General features: G+C 51.4%; 1 protein-coding gene across 1 annotated transcript in view; it reads right to left on the reverse strand.

The window, feature by feature from the left end:
* Positions 1–443: 443 nt before the first annotated feature.
* The window catches only part of Gltp (glycolipid transfer protein), a 19,097-nt gene continuing 5,017 nt past the window's right edge, over positions 444–14,523 (reverse strand). Inside the window, exons 2-5 of the mRNA XM_031337503.1 lie at positions 5,526–5,584; positions 4,054–4,187; positions 2,987–3,137; positions 444–1,537 (exon numbers count right to left, since the gene is read on the reverse strand). Of these exons, the coding sequence (XP_031193363.1) occupies positions 1,355–1,537; positions 2,987–3,137; positions 4,054–4,187; positions 5,526–5,584 (527 nt within the window). The 3' untranslated portion in view covers positions 444–1,354. The remainder of the gene's footprint in view (positions 1,538–2,986; positions 3,138–4,053; positions 4,188–5,525; positions 5,585–14,523) is intronic.

Here is a 14,523-nt window from a genome sequence, read left to right on the forward strand (position 1 = left end):
ACAGGTCCTTGAAGGATTTGTTTGAAGGGTCCCTGTTCTAGTTTGCTTCCTGTGGCTACAGCCAAACCTCTGACCAAAACCAGCTGTGTGTGTGTGTGTAAGAATTGATCTGGCTTACAGGCCAGTCCACTACAGACTGAAATCAAGGCAAGAACCTGAGACAGAACTGAAACAGAGACCACAGAGGAACACTGCTGACTCCTAGCTTTCTTGTACAGCCCAGGCCCTCCTGTCTGGGGATGGCAGCACCCAGGGTGGACAGGCCCTCCTGCATCAATTAGCAGTCAAGAACTTGTACCAGAGACCTGCCCTCAGGCCTATTAGAAGACACTTCCTCGGTTGAGGTTCCCTCTTCCCAGGAGTGCCGAGTTAGCTATCACAGCCCCCATTTGGAACCTTCGATGCAGAAAATAGAAGAATCAAGAGCCATGGATACATGCAGATGTGATTTCAAAATATAGATTCATTTATTAAGATTATTTAGTTTGTGCATAAAAATCACCAATTGTTCCTCATTGGGTTTTTTTTTTAAACATACATAAATTCTTTCAGGGTGTGTTTACCCCAATACTTTAAAAAACACAGCTCTTTTAGCTCCAGAAGGACGGTTAAGGCAGCAAGGCAGTTTCCTGGGTCTCCGCAGTTGGAGGGCTTCCACAACAGGCAGTTTCTTAGGTTGGAAGAGACAACCCTGAAGAAAGTAATTATGCAGAAGAATGCAAATACAGTCACATATGGTCACCTGTGTGTGCCTAGTCAGTCGTTTGAAAAGGCTTGCTGGTACATTTCAGGAAAAAACAAAAAACCTGTCTGACAAAAGACAGAGGGAAAGAAAGAGAGAGAGAGAACAGGGCTGGTTACACCAGATGTGGGAGCCCCCGAAAGGCTCCTGCCAGCTTGCCTTTTAAACAGACGCCACAGTAGGGCCCCTGCTGAACTTACAATCAGACTCCATAGTCCTCCAAATACCTAAGACACCCTTGGGCCAGATGGACCAGGCTTCTTTGCTGGGTGAGGTGTATGTCTCCCCTGAGCTGGGTTCTTCCTGAGCTAGGTAGGGGAGGAAAAGACAAAACCCTAGGAATTCATCGTTAGCAAGTTAATTGGTTTTAACCACACTGGAAGGATGGTGGCTCAGCCTGGGCAGCTGGGGAAGCAGAGGAGTGAGTCGAAGGTGTTTATTGCTCCATTAGAATAGGCCAAGACAACAAAAACCAAGAAAACAAAAGACCTCTAACAAGCTAAGGCTGCCTCTGCACACTCAGGCTGGCAGGGCAGCACTGAGCTGGGGATCCCAGCTTGATTCACAGTGATGGGGTTGCTCGTGCCTGAGTCAGGCTGTGTGTTCGGGCGCCTACACTGTGTAGTCAAGCTCCGCGTTCATCTTGGTGTACATGTCATAGATGGCGTCTATGGTGGCCGTGTAGTTGACCAGGAAGAGGCGGATCTTCTCCAGGCACTCCTCCTCCGTCACGTTCTGCCCCTTGGAGAGCGCCTTGAGGAAGTCGGACTTGTACGGTGCTGCGTACAGGGCGGCCTTGACAGCCAGGAGGGAAGGCAGGCATAGCGTTAGTGGGGAAAGACCAGGCTCGCACACTGGGCACCAGGGCCATCCCTGACTAGTGCTGGGCAAGACTCTCCTCTGCTCATGGTGTTGGAAGAGAAGAGAAAAGGGAAGTGTGTCTCCCCTCTGCTGTGAGGAGCAGCAGGACACCAGCCTGGGGTACAGGCAGACCTGTGTGCAGACCTCAGTGTGGCCCTGGATCAGTTACATAGCAACATCTAATTTGCTTGCTTGTGTTAAGATTGGGGAGGCGTGGCCAGGAAAGGTGGCATACGCCTTCAGTCCCAGCACTCAGGAAGCAGAGCCAGGAAGATCTGATCTCTGTGAGTTCGAGGCCCAGCCTGGTTTACAAAGTGAGTTCCAGGTCAGCCAGGGCTACACAATTAGACTGTGTCTCAAAAACACAAAGCCATACACAAAACGATTGGGGAGGCTGGGTGAAACACTCCACATTGCACACAGCACAAGATGCTCAGCACAACACCAGGCACACATCTGTCTGTCCTTAAAGGTGAAATTTAAATTGGCTAATTAGGTGGCTAAATTTGGGGGCATGCTTCAATACTTCAGAAGGCAGAGAACCAGAAATTCACAGACCCTTAGTGCCAGAGAAAAAGGACACAGCCGAATAAAACACCCAGGCCTGCAACGATCCATCATGATCTACGATGAATGGAGTAATTGCGCTGGGTCCCTAGCCTGGGCTACGTGCTGCACACGGCTGGTGCAGAACCCAGGGTAGGGCCTGCTTCACACTCATGCAAGCCGTGAGACTCAGAGGCAGGCTCCCAGACGCTCACTGTTTGTTTCTGACATGGGATCTGACTATGTTGCCTGGGCTGGCTCAGAACTCCTGTGCTCTACGACCATTCTGGAAAGAGGTGAAGCTGCCAGCCAGGTCCAGGCCCATTGCTGAACAGTGGGACTTTGAGGTTGTCAGAGGGTGGTGTGTGAAACAGCGCCCACTAGTGGTGCACTTGCAGGCAGCGGGGGTGGGGTGGGGGTGGGGGTGGGGTACCCGGGCATGGTCGTTACTGAAGAGGGCTTACAAGGGCTTTTGAAGGAAGACATTGCAGCAACACTGGGATGCTCAGGATGACCCCCTGATCCCAGACATGCTCAGAGGTAGGAGACCCAGAAGAGGCCATACTTCCTGCCTCATAACCTGCTCTTCCTGACTGGACCCAGCCTGCCCTGGGACCCTTCCTGTCAGAGCCTGGGCTTCCTGGGGAAGGAGGGGTAGTCAGAGGGCACCGTGACAAGCAGGGTAGCCATGGACATTTGGAAGGCCTTTTACTATCTCTTCTTTAAGCCTTCCAGCCTGACAGCCCCGCCCCAAAGCACAGGTGAGCCCTTCCTGGGACATGGAGCGAAATGGAACACAGTGGAGGGAACTTGCGTCCTTCTGCCCTTGGTGCTCACCTTGAAGATCTTCTGTACCAGCCAGCCATGGTACTTCTTCAGGGCCATCTCATAGGCCTTGTTGGCATTTACTCGGATGAGGTTGGGGTGGTTCTCGTCCCGTTCCCCATCGCAGATGCTCTGCAGGAACACCTGGATGAAGCGCAGACCCCTGTGGTCCAAGGGAACAGCCATTCAGTACCAGGGCCCACTGCAGTTGGTGTACAGGGGAGCACCTTCCTTAGGCAACCTAGGCCAGTTCAGCTCCTAAGGAATGGGATGACCCAGCTCAACTCCAGCCTGTGGCAGCATGCTCTAAGCAGAGCCTATTCTGGGTCCTTGTGGCCTCTCACGGATGAAGCCTGGAGCTAGTAGACAATTGAAAAGCATCAAAGCAGGGGCACATCTATCTATGCAAACTCAGAACGCCTACAGTATTTCGGTCAAGAGGCTCACAAAAGCTGAGTGTGGTGGTACGTGCCTTTAATCCCAGCAGTCAGGAGGCAGAGCAGGCTGGTCTCTTTAAGTTCAAGGCCAGCCTCGTCTAAGAAGTGTGTTTCAGGCAGCCAGGGCTACACAGAGAAACTCTGCCTCAAAAAAAAAAAAAAAAAAAAAAAAAAAAAAAACAAACAAAAACCCGAGAGAGACAGAGAGAGAGAGACAGAGAGAGACAGAGACAGAGACACAGAGAGAGAGAAAGACAGACAGACAGACAGAGACAGAGAGACTGAACTGACTGACTCATAATACACAAATTTACCAGTGTATATTATAGCTACCTCTGTGCAGTACCCAGCCTGCACCACTGTGCTCAGATGACCTGGAGTGTGACTTGACCTCCAAATGCCCCCATGGGCTCCTCCATGATGAGGAGATGCCATATCTGTCTCATCGTCTGTGAAACTGTCAGGGGCATAAAGGACTGAGCAGGAGCCTAAGGCTGGAGCATGCCCCTCCTCTGTCACCTCTGGGGCTAGCACAGGGAAATAGGCCAGCAGGGGTCTCACCTCAACAGGGATGTTTGTTGCAGCTATCAGTGTTAGCCCACCCCACCCAACACAGCCCAACGACGCCCCCAAGCCCCTCACCTTTTCAGCCACAGCAGTGCCAGCGTGGCCCCTACTTTGGGCCACTCTGCCCCATACATCCCCTTCTCCACCTCCAGGATGTTCTGCAGGGTCTTGAACTTGGCTGGGTCGGTGTCATATACGGCTTTGATTTTCTAGAATGGAGCAGAGAGGTTCCCATATCACAGTCTGTCCGGGAGACACTGGTCAGAATGCCCCATCCTATGTGTACAGCCATCTGCCTCCCAGGTACGAGCGCCACCCAGGGCCCTGATATCATTCTCAATGCCCAATCAATGGATTAGGACAGAGGCTCCAGGTAGTGACATGGCAAAAGGGTAGTAACATCAAAGGTCATGTGCTGAAGGTCACAGGTTTGGGCTCTAGCCAGGCTAGCTCTAGAAGCCATGTCTTCTCACTGCTGCTGACACTGTCACAGACATCAGAGACATGACATCCCACAGTGAAGAGGGATGGACACAGGCAAAAGGGTTCAAAACTATCCAGGTTAAACATCCTCTGAACTGGCACCAGATGAGACTGGCTGAGTGTGAATCCCGCCTCCGTACTTTCTTGCTGTGTAACTTTTAAGTGAGTTACCCACCACTCTGAGCTTCAAGCTCCTCCTGTGTGTGTGTGAAGACAGTAACAGTACACATGTGAGTGTCCATGGAGGCCAGATGAGGGCATTAGATACCCAGCACAGGAGTTATGGGCAATTGAGAGTTGCCCGGTGTGGGTGCTGGGAACCAAACTCCAGGCCTCTGAAAGAGCAGCGAGCATCCTTGACCAGTGAGCCATCTTGCCAGACCTCCATCTTTATAGTTTAAGCCTCTCTTACTCGCTGGCCAAAGACTGTCAAGGACCCACTTCTTTCCACTCCCCCAGCACTGGGGTTATTTTTGCACCACCTAACCCCGGTTTTATACCAGCTTAGCGTCCTAACTCAGGTCTACATTTTCTAAGACTGAACCATTGCCCCATATCCCTCCCCCACCCTCTCCTTTATAAAAATGTCTGAGCACTCTGTCTGCATGTATACCTATATGCCAGAAGAGCATACATGTATATTCTTATATGTCATACATATATGACCCACCATGTGGTGCTGGGAATTGAACTTAGGACCCTTGGGAGAGCAGGGTTTTTCAAGACAGGGTTTCTCTGTGAAGCCCTGGCTGTCCTGGAATTCACTCTGTAGACCACATTGGTCTCGAACTCAGAAATCTGCCTGTCTCTGCCCCCCAAGTGCTGAGATAAAAGGTGTGTGCCACCACTGCCTGGCACAGCCAGTATTCTTAACCACTGAACCACCCCACCAGCCCTTCTCCATCTCTTGAGTTCTTATTTGGCTGAGTATCAGGCTGACCCTGGACTGCAAGCTTGCAATGGGGCCTGACTGGAGCTAGAACTCCATGTGCCCCTTCTCTCGGCTCCATCCTCAGGCTGGGAACTGGGCAGAGATGGTTTAGATGCCCAGTTTGGATACTTACGGTGATGTTACCGCTTATGTCTGCCTTGATGGGCGTGAACACCGGGGACCCAAGGCAATCTGGGTACAGAATGAGAAGAAAAATTTAGATTCCCAATCAGGGTGGCATTTGGGACTACACAGGCTGTGGAGGACCTTCACTCATGTGTTTAGGGGCCAGGAAGAATCGTTTATAGGTGTTTGGAAGTTTCTGTGGTCACATGAATTCTGGGAGTTTTGGGCTCTGGATGGTGGCAGATTGTCACTGCAGAACAGGTCAGAGCCTCTGAGGGCTGGTGGAGCTGCTTCTCCCCAGCACGGCGCTACCCAGGAGAGCTCTCTGCCATGGTGGAAATGCCCCATCTGCACTGTGCAACCGGCACCTACGTAACCTTGGGCTTGATTTGTGTCTCCTTCACTTTGGCAGGGTAGGCTCAGGCATTGCCCTTCGTATGAGTTCAAGTTTCCCGCTTTGTGAATGGGACAACAGGACCCATCATAGGTGTGAGGTGAGCGAACACACACTCTGTTCACCCTGGCGCTCCAGTGTTCCCGAGTGGAGGTGGGAACCTTTTTGGCAGGTCCCAGTAAAATGGGGCTTTGTCCAAGCGGTGACCCCTTCGAGCAGATGACACACAGACCAGCGTGCCTGGCCACTCCTTGGCCCGAGGTATGCTCCTGCCTCTTCCCCCTACTTTGATCCTGTTGGCAGGCCACTGTCACAGCCAGAATATCACACTAGCCAAAAGCTAGCAGAGGAGAGGTGCAGGCCTGCAGGATCGCACTCCAGTGTGGGCCTCACCCTTGGAGCCTGAGCAAAGCGGTTGTGATCCCCGACCCTCAGCTTCTCCCTGCTGGGAAGTGGGTTTGCTGAGTGACTCAGCGTCAAGGGCGCAAAGACAGCACAGCAGATGAGAAGCGGGTGCCAGGTCCACAGCAGGGACAGGCCTCTGCCCAGGAGGCAGAGCAGGCCTCGCCTCAAGGACTTCACAGATGACCTCTGGGGAAGGACTTCTACAAGTAAATTCCAGCAAAGGTGACCAGCACACTTGGCTGGCCATCTGGAATATTCTTTCACTGCAGATGTGAAGAGGCGTGTGCTGGGGCCACCTTTGATGACACACCCCTGACACAGTGATGGATGAGGGACCAGGCAGGTGGTAGTGTGGCTGGCCCAGCATTCCTTAGTGGGGCAAGTCTCCCTGACCGCACGCCTGTTTCCTCCTGTGTCAGTTGAGCATTTAGCAAGGTTGGCACAGGAGTCAGAAATCAGGATTTAAAACGCACCAGCCATGTCTGGGGCACACACCTGTAATGCCTGCACTTAGGAGGTGGAGGCAGGACCACCGAGGGTTTGAGGCCAGCCTGGACTACAAAGCAGTACCTCTTGAAAGAAAGCAAGACACAATGATGTTTCTGGGGTAGGGTGGGGCAGAGGCAGAGTGCCTGCCTAGCACCTGTGAGGTCCTTGGTGTGACCCTCACACCAAAAAAAATTTTTTTAATTAAATTAAATTAAGATCCAGAGAGATAGCTCACTGATGACCCCACTGCCAAGCCTGATGACTTCAGTCCCTGGAACCTACATGATAGAATAAAGGAACAGATCCTCACAAGTTGTTCTTTGATCCACAGCTTGGGTGCCACGGCTCACGCATGCATGCTTATACAAATAAACGCAAAAGTCAACTGAAAAGAAAACTACTCCAGCGTGGGGCAAATGCTGTCAAACGGGCTTCAGGCACTTCATGATACCCTACTTCTAAGCTCCATGACCCAGCATGTCTCTTTGGGCCTCTGTGGGGAGCACACCCCATGGTACACCCACATTTCATCTTGCTGAGTAGTCCATGGTTCTCCTGCTGAGATGGCAGGTGAGTGCCCACATCTAGTCCACTGAAGTCCCTTGTGGAGCCTAAGTTGCCACCCCTTGGAATGGCAGGCTGTAAGCCCTAGGAGTCCCAGCAGGCTCCTGGCAGTGGGCTCCTGGTAGTATTGAGCCATCTCCATGGGTGAGTGGACTGCAGGAAGCTGGCTTCCCTGGTAGGCTCTCCTCCTGCACTTTCATGAATGTGGGAGTGTGGCCAGAGGCCAGGAGTGATGTCTTTCCTAATCACTCTCCTTAGGTCTCTCAGTGAACACAGCACTCACTGACTGGATGGGCAGCAAGCTCCTGGTATCCTGTTGTTTCCACACCTCTCTCTACCCAATACAGACAGCCCGGGGAAGCTCAGCAGACACCTCACAATGGCGACACTTCCCCTTCCCCTCTTGTCTACCTTCTTTAGCATAGGTGGGATAGCCCCCAAATGCTAGTTTTAAGCACCCACCTGCCCACCCACCCACCCTCTCAAGATGTCAGGTCTGTGAAGGAACTTGGCCTTCAGTTTCTCTCCCTGTAAAATGACACTCCTAGGTCGTGTACAGGGCAGGGCTGCCGTACACAGCCAGTGTTGAGTGATCATCAACCACAGCCTTCAAAACGAGATGCCAGGAAGCTGGGCTGACAGCGAAGTGCGGGTGGCTAGCTGCAGGCTACCGCGGGACGCTGCCCTTCACTGCTGGAAACAGTCATGGTATGGTGCTGAGCATCCACCCTGGCGGCAGGAGAAAGGCGTATTGTTCCCCATTCTCCTGAGAGCGCTCAGCCAGGGTCACAAAGCCACTGTGGTCAGCTGGCACTGGCCCCACAGCAGCCTTCATTGTGTGTGGCTGACAGCCACTGCCCAGGCCAGGCCAGCCATTCTGCTGTGGGGGGAGGGCTCGGTGGGTGGGGGCGGAGAGTGATGTAGGGATCGCAGGCTCCTTGAGGGACTTTAAGGAGAACAGGCCTGGTGTGGTGGTGCAGCCATCACCCCGGCATTCTGGAGCCCGATGTAGGAGGATCATTCACGAGTTCTAGCCAGCTTGAGCTGGCTAGTGAAACCCTATCCCCAAAAGAAGAGATGTCAGTGGCAGGTCTGTGATCCCAGATGGGTGGGCAGGAAGGGAGGAAGGCGGCATCCTGGAAGCCAAGCAGGCCTGTGGCACCTGTGGTTAGTAAGGAAGCTGCCTGTTCAGAGCCACCTGGCTCTGGGTGTCAACTGTGACTCTGATATGACTTTGACAAGTGACTTAAGAACTCTGAGCGTGTAAGCCCTTCACTTCCAGGGGTGCTTCACCAAGAGAAGAACTCCGTGTACATGGGGCGGGGCATGCTGGGGGGGTCTGCTTCCCAGGGCCTCCAAGGGGGCCACGGTCAGAGAAGCCAGATAGCGCACCTGATGTGGATAACATGGCCAAGGGAGCCCATTTAGCTTTCTAGGACATATATGTTGGTGTGAACTCAGAAAACAGTGCTGGAGCAGGTACCCCAGAGTGTGGCCTTTCTAATAGTTAAACCTGTGCTGGCCCCCACCCAGGGCAGAGAGTGATCTGTTCCCGAGGCATACTAGCCTAACCGCTCCCCCAGAATGTAGCAAACGCCTTTCTCGTTTGACTAGTTCTACAGTCCTCTCCCAAACTTGTTCTGCCTTCTTTAACCGTGTCCTCCACCTGCCTGAGGCCTGGCAGGAGCAAGGGCGCTGGGATGCTTTTCGAGTTTGTCCTGTCACCCCCAGAAGGAAGGGAGCTGCCTTTAAAAACAGGAAGGCCCACAGTGCCACCTCCTCCTGTCAACATAACCAGCCCCAACAGGCAGGCTGCATACAGGAAAGCTCTGTGTTCTTTTGAACACCAATGAAGGGCTTTTATGCCTAGTAAGGGCTTTTTTTTCCCCCCTCAACCCAGAAGACACAAGAAAAGGTCAATAAATCTAGTTATAAAACCCAAGAACTTCTTGTAAGAGGCCATCAACCAAGTGGGGCAGGAAGCAGAGAAAACAAATACAGGCCATTATATGCCAAATATATAAAGAGCATTTGCAGAATGATAAGAAGAAAAGGTTTCTAGAATAAGTAATTCACAGATGAAATTAAAAGATGCTTAATCTTGGGCTGATGGCTCAGCGGGTAAGAGCACCAACTGCTCTTCCAGAGGTCCTGAGTTCAAATCCCAGCAACCACATGGTGGCTCACAACCACCCGTAATGAGATCTGACAACTTCTTCCGGTGTGTCAGAAGACAGCTACAGTGTACTTATTTATAATAATAAATACATCTTTGGGCTGGATTGAGCAGGGACTGAGCATGCAGGGCCAACAGGAGAGGGGTTGACTAGAGTGAGTGCAAGTGAGCGTCGACTGGAGTGAGCAGAGGTCTTAAAATTCAATTCCCAACAACCACATGAAGGCTCACAACCATCTGTACAGTTTACAGTGTACTCACTTACATAAAACAAATAAATAAATTGTTCCCCAGCCATCTTGTCACTCCATGCCACCCATAAACACTCATTTCCTCTTTTTCTGCCTTCAACATAGTTGAAGAACACAGGTCATTGTGTTCAGAAAGGCCACAGCAGAACTGGAGTGTGACTGGGGGGCATATGCAAGGCCGTGGATTCTATCACAGTGTAGTATCCAGCTTAGCAACATGGTGGTGTGCGCCCATAACCCCTGCCTGTGGGAGGCTGAGGCAGGACAATCAGTTCATGGCCAGCATGTACCACCACACCTGGCTTTTTACATGGGTTCTGGGAATTAAACTCTGGTCTGGTCTGGTCCGGTCTGTCTGTGTCTCTCAGTCTCTCCCTGTCTCTCCCTGTCTCTGTCTCTGTCTCTCTCTTATTCTTATGTAGCCCAGGCTAGCTAGCCTTGAACTTACTCTGTAGTTAAAGATGACCCTGAACTCTCTTGCCTCTACCTCCCAGGTGCTAGAATTACAGGCATGCAGCTTTATGTATCACAACAAGAGAGTTGCCACTGTCCCATTTTGGAGTAACAAAGTACAAAATTAGCCATGTCCTAGCCTACCCCCTCATTTCCTCTCAGAAATAATTTTCATTTAAGAACAAAATGTCCAGGCTGGAGAGATGGCTCACCAGTTAAGAGCACTGACTACTCTTCCAGAGGTCCTGAGTTCAAATCCCAGTAACCACATGGTGGCTCACAACCATCTGTAATGGGATCTGATGCCCTCTTCTGATGTGTCTGAAGACAGCTACAGTGTACTTATATATAATAAATAAATCAATCTTTAAAAAAAAAAAAAGAAACAAAATGTCATCCCATTTGTCAGAGTCCAGTCTGAGCCACATGGCCAGACCCCATCACAGGTAAATGAGCAGACACATGAAGAGCCAGGATGCTCTCTGCTTTCCATGGGACACACGTAGCTCAGTCCACTCTGGTTTCCAAGGCGTGGTCACTGTGTGGCAATGCCGGCTGTGTGGGGTGGGGAGATTCTGCAGCAAATTCCTTTTTTTTTCATAGCCAAATTATAGCATCTGTTGGAAGCTCTCAGCAGATTAACTTTACAGGTCCTGAGTTACAAGATCAGAATGGGAGGTTCTCAAATTACAGATGATGGGGATGAATCTTTTATTAGTTGGGAGGGGTGTCCAGGCTCAGGTCACAGGCTGATCCAGAAGAATGAGAACACTGGGTACGCCCACGTTCTAAAGCTGGAGAAAAAGCTCCGAACCTTGCTTTCAGAAGCTGCACTGCATCTGCATTCTGTCTGCCCACAGCTGCCCTCTTTGATACAGCCAGCCTTGAGACTGGATGTAATAACACATACCTTAGCACTCAGGAGGCAGAGACCAGAGGGCAGAGGACAGAGAACAGGCAGAGCAGAGGCAGGAGGATCTTTGTGAGTTTGAGGCTATTCCTAGAGGTCTACATAGTGAGTTCCAAGCCAGCCAGAGCTATATAGTGAGACCCTTTAAAACAAACAAACAAACAAACAAACAAATAAATCCAAACAGATAGCAAGCCAACCTTGAGTTGGATGCACAGTTGGGACAATCAGCTCTGACTTGCTGTGTGACCTGGGAAAAAGTAGCTAATGTCTCTGAGCTGCACTTGCCTTGTTAGTAAAAGAATGGTAACATAATAATGACTCCCATCTCACAGGGAGGCTGCAAATCTTCAGTGAAGGGCTCCGCAGTTCCTGGCACCTCAGTAAAAAGGTTTATTTATGTTTTATTACACAAGACAGCACCATCCTCATCTTTACCAATAAGCAGTGCTTTCCTCAGAGAGGAAATCCAGAAAATAAAGATCCTGGTTGCAGGGAAAGCAGGAGCCTGGATCTGTGGTGGAGTGGGCGCCTTGCACCCACAACACAGCAAGGCTGAAGAAGACATCGGAAGAGAAGGGAAGGGCGGGAAGGAGAAATACTGACTCTGAAGAGATCAATCCAGGAGAAGTCCCCGGACATGAAGACAGGGTTTGGGTGGGAGACAAAGTATGTCCTTGGAGCAACCACATATAGAACAGCTGGGAGCCTGGGGAAGCTGTAGGTCCAGGCCAGAGTTTGATGGGCCCAGAATGCTTAGCCACATTGTAACAGTAAGGGGAAAGGGCGATGGAGCCACTGTAAAAATGTAACAGAACCAGGGAGACTCACAAAGCCATTTAAGAACAGAAACAATGAAACCTAAGACCAGGGTCACATGTCACATCCAGTAGCCCAGGGGCTTCTGCCCAGAAGTGGACTTCACAGAACCCAGCTGTCTCTGAAGATACAGGGCTGGCCTCCTGTCCCAGGGCTGAATCTGCCTCAAGGTCCTCTTTAAGGAACACCACAATTCCCCTATTTCTAATCTTCTTCCTTTATAAGGGTTAGGAACCAGTTTCCGCCAACACTGAGGCTTGCCCACAGCCATCTGAAAGGGGCCAGGCTAGCTGTGATGGGCATACATGTGTTTCTCAGGCTCCTGAGCCAGAAGATCTTCCATTTGGACATGACACCACCTCCAGGAGAGCTGCCAGCTGTCAGGTCGCAGGATGGCCTGCCTTCTGCCCCTAACAGATTCCCAGCGCTGTGCCTCACCTCCGCACACCAGGTGAGGAGGGGTTAATGTCCAGAAGCCCAGACACACACTCTGGCATTCCCTTTTGTCTCCTGTTCTCATACTAACACAGGGGCCTCAGAGCCAGATGTCCTGAACAGAAGACCTACAAGCCATGGCGCAAGGAGGCCATGGCGCAAGAGTGGATAACAGCAGGAGCCACATGGCCCTGGGCACACTGGAGTGATTCTCAGACTGAAGCAGCCAACAGCTGTCTGTGAGTGCTGGCTGTCAGTCACCATGGCTCAGGAATGCCTTCTCTGAGACAGAACTGTCTCCCAGGGGCTGTGTTGCCTGCACCTTGGCAGTCTCTCTCAGCCATACAAAAGGTAGGGTGACTCTAGGCATCAAGCACTATCTTCCCTTTTCGAGGTCACCTCTAGGGGGTTGCAGATGACAACTGTATTGGGCATGAACTGTATGTTTCTACCCGGGCACCCGAGAGAACTCAACCCTGAGGGGGCTCACCGGGATGAGAATGTCTGTGTTTCCACTCACTTCTCCAGGGCATTCAGAGGGCAGGTATGGGAGGAAACTAGTCTGACACAAAGTCACTGCCCCCTCTGCACCCCATAGATCAGCAGTCCCCGAGGTACTCAGCCAGGAGCAACAGCACTGGGCAGGTCCCACCATGCCTTGCTTACTACACATCTGCAAATGCTTCCTCTGATGCCACGCCACCCGGGGCTTTCAAAGATGAACAAACGTCTTCTAAGTGTTCCCTACCCCAGGACAGTCTATGTCCCCTGCCATGCAGAGTCCAGCTCTCTACATTTTACCACAAGGATTGATACCCGCCTGCTGGAGTAGAGGGGGAGCACAGTCTCCCTGGTTTCTCTTGAAAGCGTCAGCATGCAAAAACCCCCAAGAGACTCGTACTACTTTTGTTGTTGTTATTGTTTGTTTTCAAGACAGGGTTTCTCTGTGTAGCCCCGGCTGTCCTGGAACTCACTCTGTAGACCAAGCTGGCCTCGAACTCAGAAATCCACCTGCCTCTGCCTTCCAAGTGCTGGGATTAAAGGCGTGTGCCACCACAACCTGGCAGACTCATACTACTTCAAAGCAAAACACAGCAGGGCTGTGGCAGGGGTCCTCTGCCCCAGAAAGGGCTCGATGCACCAGGGAGCATCTTAGAGATGAGGGGGCAAGAGGCACTTCCGGTGTGGTTGGCCTGTGCATCCCAATTAGAGGAAGCACTTGGGGTTCCCCTGCACTTTAACTTGAACAAGCAGGAGAAACAGGAAGACCCTAAGGGACCCCCAGGCATCTGCTCTGTAGTTCCCAGGCCACCTGCTGCGCAGCAAGGCCACCATCACGCCAGCAAGACCACGGGACTTCTTTGGGGACCTAGTGAGTTCTTTCCACAGGGGGCTCTTCACTACTGGAGAGGAGTTGAGGAACACTGTGTGAGGAGTCCAGACTCTGGATTTCAGTCTGGCTAGACTGGCGACCCTGGGAAGCTTTATAACTTCTCCTGCCTCAGTTTCTTTGCCTGCAAGAAGCAGATGGTTTTGTGACTCTAAAGTTCCCCTGCTCCTCCCTCCCCCCATGGAGCAAGCATTAAATCAAGAGAGACAGAGAGCTGTTTTCTGGACTCATTTCAGAGACACTTAATAAGTGTCAGGCTCCTGCAAGGCGAGATTCTAAGGATATTGATTTAATTATGCTAAGAGTCACAAGTGAAGAAAACACGTCCCCAGCATTAGAACCCCAAGAAATGAGAGGAAGACCTTGTTGCTTTAGGCTCCTCTATCCCTGGCTTTTCCTTAGACAATGACAGCAAATAGGTGTCCCCTCATGGGCCAACTTTAATTGACCAAGAGTGGTCGTTCTAAGAGAACACAGAATTGTGATTGATTAATAATATCTGCCACAAGTACAGGATGGGCAGGGCTTATGTCTTCTAACTTAGTCACAGATTTCAATAAGAAAAGAAAGCAGCCCGGCACTCTGGAGGCTGAGGCAGAGGTACCCCAAACTCTACAAGTTCAAGGCTAGACAGACTGCCACGGACCGGGATTTCTCGAGGGGTCCCTGTTCCGCGGGACAAGGGATTCTGGCCAGGTGGGCACGGGATTCGGCTTTGA

This window comes from Mastomys coucha, unplaced genomic scaffold (assembly GCF_008632895.1).
Source record: "Mastomys coucha isolate ucsf_1 unplaced genomic scaffold, UCSF_Mcou_1 pScaffold22, whole genome shotgun sequence".
Classification (NCBI taxonomy): domain Eukaryota; kingdom Metazoa; phylum Chordata; class Mammalia; order Rodentia; family Muridae; genus Mastomys; species Mastomys coucha.